The sequence below is a fragment of the Doryrhamphus excisus genome, linkage group LG9 (genome assembly GCF_037039965.1).
Source record: "Doryrhamphus excisus strain RoL-2023G ecotype Guam linkage group LG9, RoL_Dexc_Guam_v1.1, whole genome shotgun sequence".
Lineage (NCBI taxonomy): Eukaryota > Metazoa > Chordata > Actinopteri > Syngnathiformes > Syngnathidae > Doryrhamphus > Doryrhamphus excisus.
The window spans coordinates 6,221,330-6,236,401 of NC_136365.1; the positions used below are offsets into that span (position 1 = coordinate 6,221,330).

The 15,072-nt window shown below is 41.7% G+C and overlaps 2 protein-coding genes across 4 annotated transcripts; both read left to right on the top strand.

Moving 5' to 3' along the window:
- Window positions 1-5,735: 5,735 nt before the first annotated feature.
- On the top strand, window positions 5,736-11,322 carry fip1l1b (FIP1 like 1b (S. cerevisiae)). 3 transcript variants are annotated; one of them, XM_058065441.2, is made up of 16 exons: window positions 5,736-6,023; window positions 6,343-6,394; window positions 6,708-6,825; window positions 6,902-7,020; window positions 7,199-7,263; window positions 7,356-7,466; window positions 8,008-8,126; window positions 8,254-8,372; window positions 8,625-8,678; window positions 9,058-9,157; window positions 9,235-9,391; window positions 9,496-9,577; window positions 10,055-10,107; window positions 10,224-10,425; window positions 10,672-10,818; window positions 11,023-11,322. In XM_058065441.2, the coding sequence occupies exons 1-16, from the start codon at window positions 5,945-5,947 to the stop codon at window positions 11,162-11,164; spliced, it is 1,719 nt and encodes a 572-aa protein (XP_057921424.2). In that variant the 5' UTR covers window positions 5,736-5,944; the 3' UTR covers window positions 11,165-11,322. The 3 variants fall into 3 exon arrangements, with proteins under 3 accessions (XP_057921424.2, XP_057921425.2, XP_057921423.2); XM_058065442.2 differs by having other exon boundaries at window positions 6,908-7,020; window positions 11,020-11,322; XM_058065440.2 differs by having other exon boundaries at window positions 5,737-6,023; window positions 11,020-11,322.
- Window positions 11,323-12,295: 973 nt separating this feature from the next.
- Window positions 12,296-14,918, top strand: LOC131123240 (uncharacterized). The gene is made up of 6 exons (XM_058065446.2): window positions 12,296-12,800; window positions 12,959-13,101; window positions 13,201-13,262; window positions 13,350-13,463; window positions 14,306-14,404; window positions 14,769-14,918. Exons 1-6 carry the CDS (start codon window positions 12,690-12,692, stop codon window positions 14,891-14,893), a joined length of 654 nt encoding a protein of 217 aa, XP_057921429.2. The 5' UTR covers window positions 12,296-12,689; the 3' UTR covers window positions 14,894-14,918.
- Window positions 14,919-15,072: the final 154 nt, after the last annotated feature.

The window sequence follows — 15,072 nt, forward strand, 5'->3', positions numbered from 1 at the left end:
CATCTCCCTGTAGCTGTTTGTGCCTTTTCCAGCACATGATATGATTCTAAAAAAAATACAGAATGTTGCTTTTGTGTGTCCGATATTTGTCCAGTTAGTGTCATATATTCTGATATTTTTTTCCAACATTTAATAATTGTATTCAGTAATATACTATTATATGGAGTTTTACCTTATGAGTAATTTAATGTGATATAAATATGGGTGGCACGGCGGTCTAGTGGTTAGCTAGGAGACCAGGGTTCAATTCCACCCTCGGCCATCTCTGTGTGGAGTTTGCATGTTCTCCCTTGTGCATGCGTGGGTTTTCTCCGGGGACTCCGGTTTCCTCCCACATTCCAAAAACATGCTAGGTTAATTAGCGACTCCAAATTGTCCATAGGTATGAATGTGAGTGTGAATGGTTGTTTGTCTATATGTGCCCTGTGATTGGCTGGCCACCAGTCCAGGGTGTACCCCGCCTCTCGTCCGAAGACAGCTGGGATAGGCTCCAACCCCCCGCAACCCTCGTGAGGAAAAGCGGTAGAAAATTAATGAATGAATAAATATGGGTGGCACGGCGGTCTAGTGGTTAGCGCGCAGACCTCACAGCTAGGAGACCAGGGTCCAATTCCACCCTCGGCTATCTCTGTGTGGAGTTTTCTCCGGGTACTCCGGTTTCCTCCCACATTCCAAAAACATGCTAGGTTAACTGGCGACTCCAAATTGTCCATAGGTATGAATGTGAGTGTGAATGGTTGTTTGGCTACATGTGCCCTGTGATTGGCTTGCAATCCCCGCCTCTCGCCCGAAGACAGCTGGGATAGGCTCCAGCACCCCACACCCCCACCTTCCCTTGTGAGGAAAAATGGATCAGCTAAATTCTGTAATGCATCCCTCAGCTCCATAGTACTTCTGCCAAATGTGCAGTTTTGAGTTGACAGTGCAACAATGGGATTACAATAGTATAATCTGAAGGGTGGTGGTGGTGTGGGGTGGCATGGGGTCAACAGGGTCATTCTTCCTCTGTCTACCTTTTTGCGGTTACTTCAAAGCAAACCTTTGTCGTTGTCCAGCTGGGAGATGTGTGCTGAATAATATTGTTCTTCCTAACAATGGTGGAGGTGTCAAAGTATACGACGCACCTGAGCTGAGCATATGTCAGTGTGGGGATGACACTGAGTGTTCTTCATCACCATAGCCCATACAGAGTTCACATGTCAGTGGAATGGTTTATTTGCCTCTGCCTCTTACATTATTCATCAGTGAGGTGAACGACTACAGCAAGATCTGGGCTGACTCACTCTGACTTAGCTCGTGTGTGTGTGTGTGTGTGTTTGTGTGTGAGTCACTCAGTGCTTTTAGACAGATGAGGACGGCAGACTAGTGGAGGACAGCAGAGGTTTTATACTAGAAAAATAGCCCCTTCGATTAGATTACGTCATGAAAAGCATTCTCTCTCTCTCTTTCGTTCACCTTCCTCTCTCCTCTATGTCTCTCTTTTCTCCTTCCCTATCCAACATGACACACACACATGCGCAAACTCAATCATCAACAAATGGAGTTCACACCCTCGGGCGTCCACGTGGAGGCTGCCAGAGATACAGACACTAAAAAAAAAACAAATCATACCTCATGATGGTTTAGTGTTTCACTGACTGACTAGGCTTTTATTCTGCTGCAATCCAACACTCTCCTCACTGAAGCTGATCTCTCCATCTTTATCTGCTTTCATGCAATAATACTGGAGCTGTAGTCTAGTGCATTTATGATTTTTTTTTAGCGTTACGCACCTTGTGGTTGTTTCACTTTATGGTTAAATTAGGGCCTTTTACACACTGGTTATGAGAGTACACTGGAGTACACAGGTTATACAGTAAGTGTACATTCATTCATTTTCCTCACAAGGGTCGCAGGGGTGCTGGAGCCTATCCCAGCTGTCTTTGGGCGAGAGGCGGGGTACACCCTGGACTGGTCGCCAGCCAATCACAGAGCACATATAGACAAACAACCATTCACATTCATACTTATGGACAATTTGGAGTCAGCAATTAAGGAAGGAAAACCCACACATGCACGAGGAGAACATGCAAACTCCACACAGAGATGGCCGAGGGTGGAATTGAACCCTGGTCTCCGAGCAGTGAGGTCTGCGCGCTAACCACTTGACCGCCGTGCCGCCAGTAAGTGTACATTTAAGACCTGTATAGTTCAATGCTTCTGAGGTTGTCAACCTGATTACTTTTATTTCTAATTTCTATTTAAAATTTTTGTCATAGTATATTTACTATCTATTTACTATTCTTTCTGTTCCAGATACCCAAATAATTATAAAAGATTGATTAAATGAATAAATGAACATTTCAATTCTGACTTTCAGACTTTCCATGCATCCTTCCGTGCATCTTCGTTCTTTCTTCAACTCATAGTGTTTCTCACTTTCTTTCAAATAGCTTTCTATCAAATTGCTGGCACTCACAATCTTCTTTGGCCCCACTGTGGGTTATTTAGCAGTCACATGCAATAAAAAATGGTCACTTGATTCTGCAGATACAGTATAAGACAAACTGACTAGTTCATTCTAATATTCTAATTTACCAAATGAATGTGTCTTACAGGATACGCTAGTGTTGTGTCAACAAAGTATGTAATATAGAAATAAGAATCTCATCAACAGATGGATCTTTGTAGTGTGAAACAAAAAGAGAGAAACTGCCGTGTTGGGAACCCATATGTGTTATCCAAAAACATGACGTGTGGTTTGACAGCGTGCCAGTGTACCCCGGTGCACGTATCTGAGTAAGCTATTATCAAGCATGTATAATTATACTGATATCCCTGTGATCACCGACTGTCTAGATAAACATGATTAGCATCGATTTGGCTGTAATCTCTGCCTAATCCATCGAAAGCAGGGATGGAGTGTGGGCGGGTAGGGTAGAGAGGCGAAAGGGATGAAGGAAAGAATACAAACATGATGGGAATGAAGCATGGTGAGAGGAAGTCTGGCAAAAGGATGGAATGAAAGCCAAAACTTTCATCCAGCCATCCATTTTCTATGCCGCTTATCCTCACTAGGGTCATAGATATGCTGGAGCCTATCCCAGCAAGAGGCGGGGTACCCCCTGCACTGGTCGCCAGCCAATCACAGGGCACATATAGACAAACAACCATTCACACTCACATTCATACCTATGGACAATTTGGAGCAGGGGTCTCAAACTCAGTTTACCTGGGGGCCACTGGAGCTAGGGTCTGGGCGAGGCTGGCTGCATCAGGTTTTCCAAAAAAAACAAAAAACGCATTTATTAAAAACAGAAAAATGAATAAACTTTGCTTTGGTTCCGATTTTCTACAAGAAAAGCTCTGATAAAACATTCCACTGTTCTCAAATATCTTACTTTTTATTTTTCTACACAAAATAAGATCAAGAATAAAGAAAATCAATCAATCAGTAATAAATAAATATAATAATAATAAAATGGCAAATAATTACAAATTAAGAAACCACATATAGTTGGTGGGTAGACAAATATTTTTTTTCAGATTAAAATTAAAAAAGCATTATTAGAGCCCTGTAGACATGACAAAACACGACTATAGTCACATTTATTGTCTTTTTATTTACAACATATTGCGCAACTGCAGGGTCTTGAGACACATGCTAATTCGCAAACTAGAGAGCTAGCGACCTAAACGGTAGCCTCCAAGTTATTTCCTTTAAACTTAAATAGCCAAAAACTTACCACTTCCACACAGATAGGGAGGATAACTATTAACAGTTATTTAACCTTTAACATGAAAATTAATCAAACGTAATAATTTTTTCTGGGTACATGATACCATACAGCATCCATATCAAACTTGCGCGGGCCACACTAACATTAAACTTTCATATCAAGGCGGGGGCCTCAAACTAGTGTCCTGCGGGTCACATTTGGCCCATTGAGACCCCTGATTTAGAGTCACCAATTAACCTAGCATGTTTTTGGAATGTGGGAGGAAACCGGAGTACCTGGAGAAAACTCATGCATGCACGGGGAGAACATGCCTGCATGCTAACCACTCCTCCATCGTGCAGCCTGATTGAGAATCATAATTTAAACAATTATGTTACAAAAAGTGCATATGTTGGTGTTGAACTAACAAAATTCAGAACGGGCGTAGAACGGGTTGACAAATGAAATAAAGTCATCATTATTCTGTCACATTTGATCTTGCCACTTCAGTATAATGTTTCTGCGTCTCATTAGATTGAGGAGCGTGTTCCTATCCCTCCCTACTAAATGATCACACATCCATCATAAAACTTATTTTAGTCAGGCTTCTTATAATTCCAGAATGATACGAGATTCAAGAAAGCAGAGAATGCGGGGAGGGCATGAAATAATGAAGACAAAGAGACAAGAAAAGACAAAAGATTGAGGGATGAGAAGGAAGAGGCAAAGACAATGAAACAAATGCAATTTGAAACACTGATCAGTTTATCTGCCTTGCCCCTCCCTCCACTTATTGTGTGTGCGTGTGTACAACAAATAGTTGCACACAGAGTCATACATTTAAAAGAATACAGACGTATAGGTGGTTGTCACATACGCCATCACTCGATTAACAGCGTGTGACCGTTGTCTTCATGTTTATTTCATCTGCACATTGAAGCATGTCGGCATTGTTTCCACATGCAGTATAATCACCACAGTAAAGAGGTGCTAATAGCTAAAGCGGTGGGAGGAATAAGAGAGTGAGAGAATCTACAGATTTTAAATGTCAATTAGTGACAAGCTAAAGTGGCCCCTCTTAACTGGTTGCAAGCCATAAATGCATTTACAATGTGTGTTGCATTACTGGGGCCAACATAAACCGCAACAGCAACAACTTGTGAGACCGCTTGAGTGGTTTTGACCAGACAGCTTCTTCATACGCTCACAGGAGACTACGCCATTGGATAGAAATATTAAAATGAAAAATAAATACAGTAGTACCTCAGTCTTTGTGAATGTAAATCAATTAGTTCCAGACACCCAAAAAGTATGAACAAAAATACATTTTATAGAGAATAATTATGGTTTACATGCAGATAACAAGGAAGGAATGAACAAATTAATGTTTTACATAATTTTTACTTACTGTAAAATTCTTTTTTTTTATTTCTTACCTTCTTTTTGAAATTGCTGGCACTGGAAACTTTCTTTGTTTTATTTAACAGCTGCACTCAATAGAAAAAAGTATTATTTAGCAGCCGTGCTAAGTATTGACAGTGAGTATCGGGTGCTTGTTTGGACACTTGATTGATTCTGCAGAATGACACAGTACAGGCAGTCAGGAAAAGATGATGAAAAAATACTGATAATATAAAATACTGTAAATATTAATTAATATTAATTAACATTTTCTTTAGTAAAAATAGCTGAATGTGTTCATTCGATGATCAAATACATGGCAGACTTCATGCTCAAGCCTCTTTTCTACTGAATTGTCAGCATGTTGCCAATGTTATAATGTTGAAGAAATATTTATAATACACAATGACTTTCTACAGCCTTAATGTACGTTTGGAATCATTATTCCTGCTAATTAGACAATATGATGTCAGACCCATGTGCTTGCAATACTTTCATCATCCTGAAGAGGTGGGGGTGTCCATGAGCTGGAAGGTGCTTGCCACTGCCATCCTCCCACAGAGAGAAAGCCAGGTTCCCAACTGTGTATTCATTACGTGCCCTGAGGGGGGCGCTGTTTTTTCTGACCTACACTCTGCCAACAAGACTTTGACCTTGCTAAAGCGCCTTTAATCACTTCCTGTTTCCCACTGCTTGGCTCGCAACAACGTTGGAGATGAATCTATGAAATCATAATTTTTCACATTCTCGCTTCCCGACCAAAGGGAGAAACTGTTCGCATATTTATCCACATAGAATATTTTCTTATAGTTGCTTGACCTACGCCGTTTTAAAGGTTTGTAAACATGTCTGCCGAAGAAGCGGACAAACCAGCCACCACGGATGCTAACGCTGGGGATGAGGAGGAAGAATGGTTGTATGGAGGTAAAATGTTATTATTAATGTTATTATTAATTATGTCCTTAAATGTCATCTACCCATCAGCCAGTGGCGTTGAGTTGTGTGATTGCTGCTTTATCATTGCACATCTCACCAGTAAAGCCATCGCTACATTAATATTTGCTAAATAGTTAGCCTATGTTTGCTAGGCTAACCGAGGCTATCTGAGCGTGACCCAAGTAAATACGTTTGTGTACGTGCTTACTCGTTGTTAAATGAAATGTAATTTACTATTTACTACAATGCTGGGCTTTTAGTGTATTATTATTTAATGTAAATTCATCACACGCTCACTTCTTTTCAGATGAATCTGAGGGCAAAGACGAGGAAGAAGCCAAACCGAATGCTGCTGACAGGTATCTGAAACGCATTTAAACAGACAAAAAAAGACATCTATTGAAAGGGGAGTTCATGCACATAGAACGACAACGCCCCCCTGTTTGTATTTCAATTCACTAATGAAGTCAGTCACTTCATTTCCTCAATTCCTTTCCTTTCAGTGTTGGAAAGTTGTGCAGCTTTTTCTCTGTAATACTTGCTTCATCCTCAACTTCAGCGTTACTGATGCCATATCTCTTGTATAGGCATTGTGTGTTATGTTCATAAGGTCTACTGCAACACATAATGATATCAGTCAAAGTAGAGATAATTATAACTGCCTATCCACAGTGCACCTGCTGATGCATCCACCGAGGAAACAGCCGCTACTGATGATGCTGATGATGATGCTCTTGCTGCTCCTCCTCCTGCTGCTACACACGCTACGGGAAATGGTGTGGCCTCAGAGGTAGACCCCTTTTACATAGTGAGAGGCCACGGTTATTATGGTAACGATTGATATAAGTGCCATTAACTGTTTTCAGTCACAGGCTACTGGGGAGGCTGTAGGCGATGATGTGGAGAGTGACAGCGACAGTGATGACGACGACGATGACGTCCGTGTCACCATTGGAGACATTAAAACTGGGGCTCCACAATACACGTATGCTTTTGAAATACTGTCTACATGTGTACACAACAGAAAAAACTACTTTGCAAACATGTTTAGTTTTGTTATACATGTTATTTCTCATTTCTTATAGACCTGACTTTTGATGTATCCAACAGTTTCAGAAAATAGAGCTTGTGACTGTGAGGGTTTGGTTGTGTTTCTCCCTCAGACCATACGGCACCCCACCAGTTAATCTCAACATTAAAACGCCTGGCTCCAGGTCTTATGGACAAGGTATGTCTTCATTACCCTATTGCTGCTGTTGTAGCTACAACAACACTGTTCGCAGAGAGACACAAATAAGCACACCTTTGTTTTATTTCTAGTTAATGCAAAACTGAAAGGAGTCGATCTTGATGCACCTGGCAACATCAATGGTGTTCCTGTGCTTGAAGTGGATATGGAGTTGTTCGAGGAGAAACCCTGGAGGAAACCAGGTATGTTTGCAAGCACAAATAACATCTCAGTACACCAACATATTCATATAAACACACAGCGTATTCATATTATTAGAAAGATTTAGTACAACATAGCATTGTTTACCCGTGGGGGGGGTTGTGACAACGCCCAAATGGCTTGTCCCCTGAACAACATTTTAGAAGTGAAAACTCCGCCAGAAAAAAAGCAAATGACAGTCCATTCACATCTCTGTGGTTGTGCTGGAGACACGCTAGATCGCAGTTGCAGGTTCTGGAAGGTCTAGAAAGCTTTATGTGAGCGTTATCGGGTGTAGCTGCTCAATTAGAGTCTACAGCTCACTACAAAATGCCGAAAATAAGCATAATATGTCACCTTTGATGTTGAATACTGTTTTGTTTTGGTTGATGAAGGGGCCAGACCCAGGCATATTTCCACCAGCACACATCCATATGAAGTAACATTTACTCCAACTAGCTGACGTATGTGTCACAGCTTATTTCTGAAGAATGCAAAGATTATGGTCCTACTCTCTGTGTGTGTGTTTGTGTGTGTGTGCAGGTGCGGATCTGTCGGACTACTTTAATTATGGCTTCAATGAGGACACGTGGAAAGCTTACTGTGAGAAACAGAAGCGACTGCAAGTTTCTACTGTAGGGTCAGGGACAAGTAAAATCACCGTAAGTGAAGGCCTATTAGTGTATCGTCTCTTTGTTTTTTAGCAGTATCATTCATTTCTATATCAAGTGGTAGGTAAATTGGAAATAAAACCTCTTCTTGTTTGTTTGTTGCATCGTAACATCCAAGGTCCAGCAAGGCAGGACAGGCAATGAGAAGGATATGTCCAGTCTTCCTGTTCACACCTCCAAGCCTGACTTTACGTCTCCAGTCAGTCTCTACAAGTCTGTCACCAGTCAGGTCACCAGGTAATGCTTCTGCTTTTATCCTGAAGGCATTTCAGTCTCCATCACAACAGAAAGGTAGAAGTCCCATTTTGTTTTCCAGCAGACCAAATGGAAACCTAAAGTAGAAATAATGTGTAACAGTTTATAAAAAATGTATTAAACTATTATAGTAGAAGACAGAACTTGTGATGGTTAAAAAAAGGAGAAGAAAAAGTTCACCAACGTATGTGTGTGTTGGTGTCTGTTACTCTCATCTCCTTTACACCCTGGTAGGATCTCCCCCACTCAGTGGACTGGCCCGTCTGCACAGGACATGTCCTATTATACGTAAGTGGGCACGGCCTTGTCCCAACTAGGTGAAATGTAGATTATGTGAAATGTTTTCAGAAAATGGGGGCTCTGGCGGATTTCATTTACTGAAAAAATACCTCAGTGCTCTTTTTGAAGTACTGTGTGTACTTGTAATCATTTGGAAGTTGTATGTAACATAACATAATTTGTAAGCAAGCTCAAATGGCATAGTCATGTCCAATTTTTCATATTGTACATTGCTGGTTTAGGATCATTTCTACGTACAGTCTATGTCCCTCATGCAACATAGTATTTTTTTCAGTTGGATGAAAAGACAAGAGTGTTTGCTGAGGAGTGATGGGTGTGCATCCTTGTTTTTTTTTAACTTGCAATATTGCTTTTCTTGTTTTCCCAGGAAGTCAAGTGGTAGCATAGATGTAATTGGTGGGCAGACTGCCACTATCAGCAGGGTGGAAGGGCGACGTAGGCATAACCTGGAAGGCAATAACATCCAGGTATTTTAAACACACACAGTTGGTCTAATGAAGAAAAGGTAAATTATAATTCTTACACTGTTGCTGTCATGGTACAGGTGATCTCTGAACGTTCTACGTCAGAGGCAGAGTCTACCACTGCTAAGATGCCCACGTTCTTCCCTCCTGGACCCCTCCCTCCAAACATCCCCCCGCCTCCTTTCCTGCCCCCGCCACCCAACGTCAGCTCTGCACCTCCACTTATCCCACCACCCAGTAAGTTGTATCTTTCTCGAATAGCCTATCTTGTGCAAATATATCTTGTATGGTATATGACACTAATTACCTTCTAACTTACGTTTTCTTGTTGTCTCTCTCAGGGTTGCCCATCACTGTACCTCCTCCAGGGTTTCCTCCTCCGCCCAGTGGTCCCCCACCTTCTATCATCCCCACTATGGACAGGTAATGTTATGAGCTGCATAGAGCCTTTGCATTGTGCAGTGGACAAACAGCTACAGTAAATTCATTTATTCATTTTGTACCGCTTATCCAGTATGGCCGGTCTGACTTCAAGTTGATGGTGTCAGCAAGCTTTTCTGATCCTCTCATCCCAAAGTGCAGTCAGGAGAGCGCCAAAATAGTGAAACTCTAGTAGTAGTAAAAGCAGAGCTCTTGCCATGAACGTCCTTTCCAGTCAACAACATGGAAAAAAAAAAGTGTGAAAGGAAGGGAGATGGCGATACTAAGCAAGACATGAGGGCAGGACAATACACAGCACACAGTGTCCTCTACATGTTGCAGGCTGCAATAGTACAAAAACATGTGATCATTTTTTGTGATCAGCTTCATAAAAGCATTGATCAGCATGTGCCGATCATCAGCTGATTAATAGAAAATCTGTAACTGTAACTTGTTAATGCTCTTGCATTTCTACAACAGCCATCCCGGGGGTTACGATGGACGCGCTATCCCTCCATATCCATTCCCTCAAGGTCAGTAGGCATTGTCAATTTCTGCATTATTAATTCTGAATATTAAACACATCTTCCATTGCTTGTGTTGTTGCCAAATAAACATTGAAACATATCTGACCACATGTTATCTTTAGGTGCCTACCCTCCCCCCATGTCTGGCGGTGTGCCTCCTTCCTGGCCTCCGTTAATGGATAACTCCAAACCATGGGACTACTATTCTCGGCGGGACGACAAGCGTGACAAAGACAGAGAGCGGCCTCGAGAGAGGACGCATGAGCGGGATAGAGATAGAGAAAGGGAACGAGAGCACAGCCCCTCGGGGATTGGATACACCAGGTGAGAATGAAGAAGAGTAGAAAGTGTTGTATGGAAACATCCCCCATGTGTCCCAATATTAATGTCCATATTTGTGTCAGTATCATCAGTACTATAATCTGCTCCTTTATTTATTTTTTTTTATTGCGGAAAAGGTTTTACTCGCAATCCATGTCACTGTTTGTTTTGCTATATAATCTGATTGCACTTTATAACAGACAGTAAGGCCCCAAGTGTGATATTTGACCACCGTTGTCCTTGCCCCAGCGACGAGGAGCGATATCGTTACCGAGAATACCAGGAACGTGCTTATGGAGATCGTCATCGCGAGCGAGCAAGTCGTGAGAAGGAAGACAGACACCGAGAGAGGCGGCACCGAGAGAAAGATGAGGGGCGCCACAAGTCCTCTCGCAGGTATGCCAACATGTAAACCTCAGGGGGGCGCGCAGCTACACTCTCCCGTCCAATTCCTCTTACCGACTCGACGCCACAGTTTAGCCTTGTCCTCTCTCTCTCCTTCTGTCTTATTGATTTCTCTGTCTCTCATTGTTTTACCCTTCAACTCTGCACATTGGCATCCCCCTCGCCCCGCCCTTGCCCCGCTTCCTCTGTTAGCAGCAGCAGCAGGAGGAGGCACGACAGCGAAGAGGGTGACAGCCACCGGAGGCACAAACACAAGAAGAGCAAGAGGAGCAAGGAGGGCAAAGAGACCAGCGAGGACATGGGTGCAGACCAAGAGAATCAGGAGGCTATGGAGTGAACACAACCTATTCTTTCCACCCTCCCTCCCGCTCTCTCTCTCTCTCTCTTTGTCCAACCCACCATGTCACCCACTAAAGATGAGAAAGAGAAATGGAGGAGACGAGTGCAGACCAACAAAACAGGGATGTCACAGTGATTCATGTCTCCTGTCACTTCTCTAACCATCAATCTCTGTTCTCCTGCCAATCTGTTGCTGCTTTTCCTCGCCACGAGAATGGATGCAGCAAAGCAGGTGGTGAAGGAGTAGCCATTTTGCTGAATGTTAACGTCACCTCATCCGCCTCCTTCCCTTTCTCCAACATGTCTACTCTTTTTGTTTCTATCTCTTCATTTGTCCAGTTCAATTTGTTTTGTATGAAGACAGAAATTGTCACTTAGTTCCAGAGTTTGTCAACTTCAATTAAAAAAAACACATTTTTGATAACTTTTCTTGGAAAATGTATTTTGTCCCCAATTAGTATTATTAGCTCTGTCTCAAACTTAGAATGTAAAATTTGAGTGTTAACAGTATTTTAACGTTATCAAACGGCATTATGTAAACTGGAATTTGCAGACAGTAAAAAGTTTTTAATTTGAGGTAGTCAAAGTAAAAAAAAGGACATAGTTCAAGTAACCTTCAAGTTTTTAAACCTAATTTTTTTAATCGCGATTGGAATAACATTGCAAACCCTTGGTGTTTTCTCAGTGAGCTTCATGAAGTAGTCAGTTCCCAGGTGTGTCTTAGTGGAATTTCTTTGCATGTGCCCAAACCTTTGGCCTGTATTTTGCCTTCATCTGAAATACACCAATATTTTCTGTATTGTATTGAACTATAAATGACTTTATTATTTACTTTATTTATTATTATACAGGATTATATACAGTCCATTTGTATTTATAGCTCCAAATGACCTGAAAACTACCATGCTTATACTATTAATCATGCGAAAAGATAGCACACATGACAAATCTATTTACCTAACAACTTGAATTGTACCAGAACATTTGATTTATTTTGAACAATCATGTCAATTAAATTTAATCCACAAAGACTGAAGTGCACACTTTCATACTGATTTTCATTTGCATTTTCATTTCAAGTACACGTTCCATGACTGATCTCTAATACAAGGGCTGATAGAAACATAAGCACCGAGGCCTTTAGTTCCAACATGTTGAATAAATGAATGAGTGCAGCGACCACCACCAGTCAGTCTTCACTTAGTCATCACAAACAGTGAAAACTCTCATGTCATTTGACCAGTACGACACAGCAAGCGCTTGTATCAAACTTCTCTGTTACTTGATCCTTACTTATCCTGCTTGCTAAGCCCTTTTTTCTTTTGAAAATCTTTAATGAAACTAATCGCCTCAACAAAGCTGCTCTGTAAAGTGGCAACTGGATCAAAATTCCATCCATTCCTGTTGTGGGTCAAAGCTCAAACAAGCTCAAACAAAAAAAAAAATTTCCAACCCCCCCAGTCTGCTTCTATATGCTTCACTTACATCTGCTGCGAGACGAGTAAAAACATTTGGAAGAGCCGATGAGGATGAAGTGTTTTGTTGTTTTTCTGGGTCTTCTGTCTGCGGGGTGTTCTGCTCCTTTATTGAGCTGCGACGCTCTGCTCGAACCAATCAGTGTCAGCAATGAACAAGTAAGTCTGCTTTCTTTTGCATATCATTTATTTTGTACACAACTGAAATTCACTATTTGATTGGAACGCAAATGTGTTCATTTATCGATAACACTTTGCCATAGTTGCAGAATGCCTGCTTTACATTATAAGACTGCTCTAACGTGGATATCACACAGATGTTGGGCCGCTGGCTGTACATCGGGGGCAGCTCCGACCTCCCTGGAAGTCGATCTCTGGGCCTACTGATGAACAACATCTGGCTGGACATCAGTGCCACGTCCCGCAGCAACGTGCTCAACATTGTCCAGGCTCAGAGAATGTATGCTGCACCCTCTACAACCACAATAAACAAAAATAAACATTGCTCAAGTAATACTGAGCATTCTAATATTGTGATTACATCCCCACTTCTGTCCAGCTATGGCAAGTGTTCAAGCTTAACGTACAATGTGACGATGGAGAACAGCACCATGTTGATTGGTCAGCCAACATGCCTACATCAAGTCTAATGAACTCTACTTTGTGTTTACTGTATGTCTTATATTATTACTATGTGTGTTTTCACAGAGCATCCATTTTACCTGAAGGAAGTCTACCTGAAGACGGACTGTTCAGACTGTCTGGTGGTCTATGAGGAAGTCAACTCCACCCAGGACTCTTTTAAGAGTCTTATGCTTTTCAGTAAGACACAGCTATCCCTTCAATCATTGTTGGTTCACACTTGGTTGTCTGTTGTTGGAGTCTTGCATGGCTGATTGTTGTTTTTTTTATGGTTTCTCAAATCAAATCAACTTTATTTGTATAGCACTTTTCCTGCAAAGACATGCAACACAAAGTGCTTTACAGAATTAAAACAATTACCACAATTAAAAGGAAAAAACAAAGAAACTCCCTCCCACCCTCCATACTAGACACACACACACACACACACAATCACACACAGTAGGGAGACATGGCATGGCACTGAGGATCAAGGAAACGCCACCTTTGGGTCCGTCCACACTGGGAGGACCAGCACCTGGGTCCCCCGACTCCGACAGACGGGCGGACCCCCAAATTAAAGGGAGAAACCCCCGGCTGGCCGGCCGGGTCGAAGGGACCCAAGGATGGCACCCACCTCAGCAGACCCGACACAGCCCCCAGTGTGGAGGACCCCCCGTGAGGAAATACTGGAGTTAAAAGCTAAAGACTAAAAGCATAAAATAGGACTAAAAAAAGATACAAACATAAGAAAAGTTTTAAAATATTACTTAAAAGCCTGATTAAAAAGGTGTGTCTTTAATCTTTAATCGCAGTCCTGAGGCTCTCCGGCAGGCTGTTCCACAGGTGGGGGCCATAGTGGCTAAATGCTGCCTTACCGTGGGTTTTAGTTCTGGGTTTTGGTATAGTTAAAAGGCCAGTGCCGGAGGACCGCAGGGTCCGCGGGGGGTTGATATGGTAAAAGCAGATCATCTTATTGCTTATTGATGCTTTGTTGATTATTGTTATAATTATTAATATATATTTGCTTGGTTGCTTTCCAGGCAGGCAACGCAACATCTCACCTGCTGACATAGAGTTACTAAGAAAACAAGCAAAGTGTCTTCAGATGCCTTCCCCACTCATGATGGACCCCAACAACGGTGAGGAGAAGCATCAACTCACACGTTTACACACACTTGGTCAACCCTATGTATATTGAGACACTATATTCAATATGCATTATACTAAGTTCTATGTGAAGTATTTCCATAATGCCTCATATTAACTCACTAACAAGATCTCAGTGTATAGACTGGTCATATATCTCATCTCGTTTCATATTATCTACATACTGTATTGTATATAACTCTGGGAAAAACTGTTGATTTTGTTAATACTTGGGTTGTTTGTATTGTTTATTTTTCTATATTGTGTATTTTTGTACTGCTTAACTGATTCTGTAGATTCTGAGACTGAGGGACGAATAAAGGCTTATCTTATCTTATCTTATTTTATTCCATACAGAGCTCTGCCCAGACGACACTGAATCCTCAGATGGACTTGTCGCCCTCAACTCGTTGTTAGAAAGCAAGATGGCGCATCGGGTTGCGAGGCTCCTGGATAAACTTTTTGATTTCTTTGTCAACTGATTGACTTCATGGGGGTAAATACTTCTACAGTGCTATCTATAACAAATCAAACCTGTCTGTAGTCGTGCCCTGCTATGATTTGCTATTAAAGTTCACTCACTGAAAGGTTTTGATGTTGATATAATGATCTACACTCTCATTTTTTACAGTAGGTACCCAATATTATGGCTTCTTTTAAT

What these genes read in the sequence shown, in the direction of transcription:
- LOC131123240 (XM_058065446.2), top strand. Translation starts at nt 12,690, where the DNA reads ATGAGGATGAAGTGTTTTGTTGTTTTTCTGGGTCTTCTGTCTGCGGGG. An exon ending in ATTGTCCAGGCTCAGAGAAT is followed by an intron (nt 13,102 to 13,200) that starts GTATGCTGCACC and finishes ACTTCTGTCCAG; the next exon opens with CTATGGCAAGTGTTCAAGCT. An exon ending in TAAGAGTCTTATGCTTTTCA is followed by an intron (nt 13,464 to 14,305) that starts GTAAGACACAGC and finishes GTTGCTTTCCAG; the next exon opens with GCAGGCAACGCAACATCTCA.
- fip1l1b (XM_058065440.2), top strand. Translation starts at nt 5,945, where the DNA reads ATGTCTGCCGAAGAAGCGGACAAACCAGCCACCACGGATGCTAACGCT. An exon ending in TGGAAGGCAATAACATCCAG is followed by an intron (nt 9,158 to 9,234) that starts GTATTTTAAACA and finishes GTCATGGTACAG; the next exon opens with GTGATCTCTGAACGTTCTAC. An exon ending in CGCCACAAGTCCTCTCGCAG is followed by an intron (nt 10,819 to 11,019) that starts GTATGCCAACAT and finishes TTCCTCTGTTAG; the next exon opens with CAGCAGCAGCAGGAGGAGGC.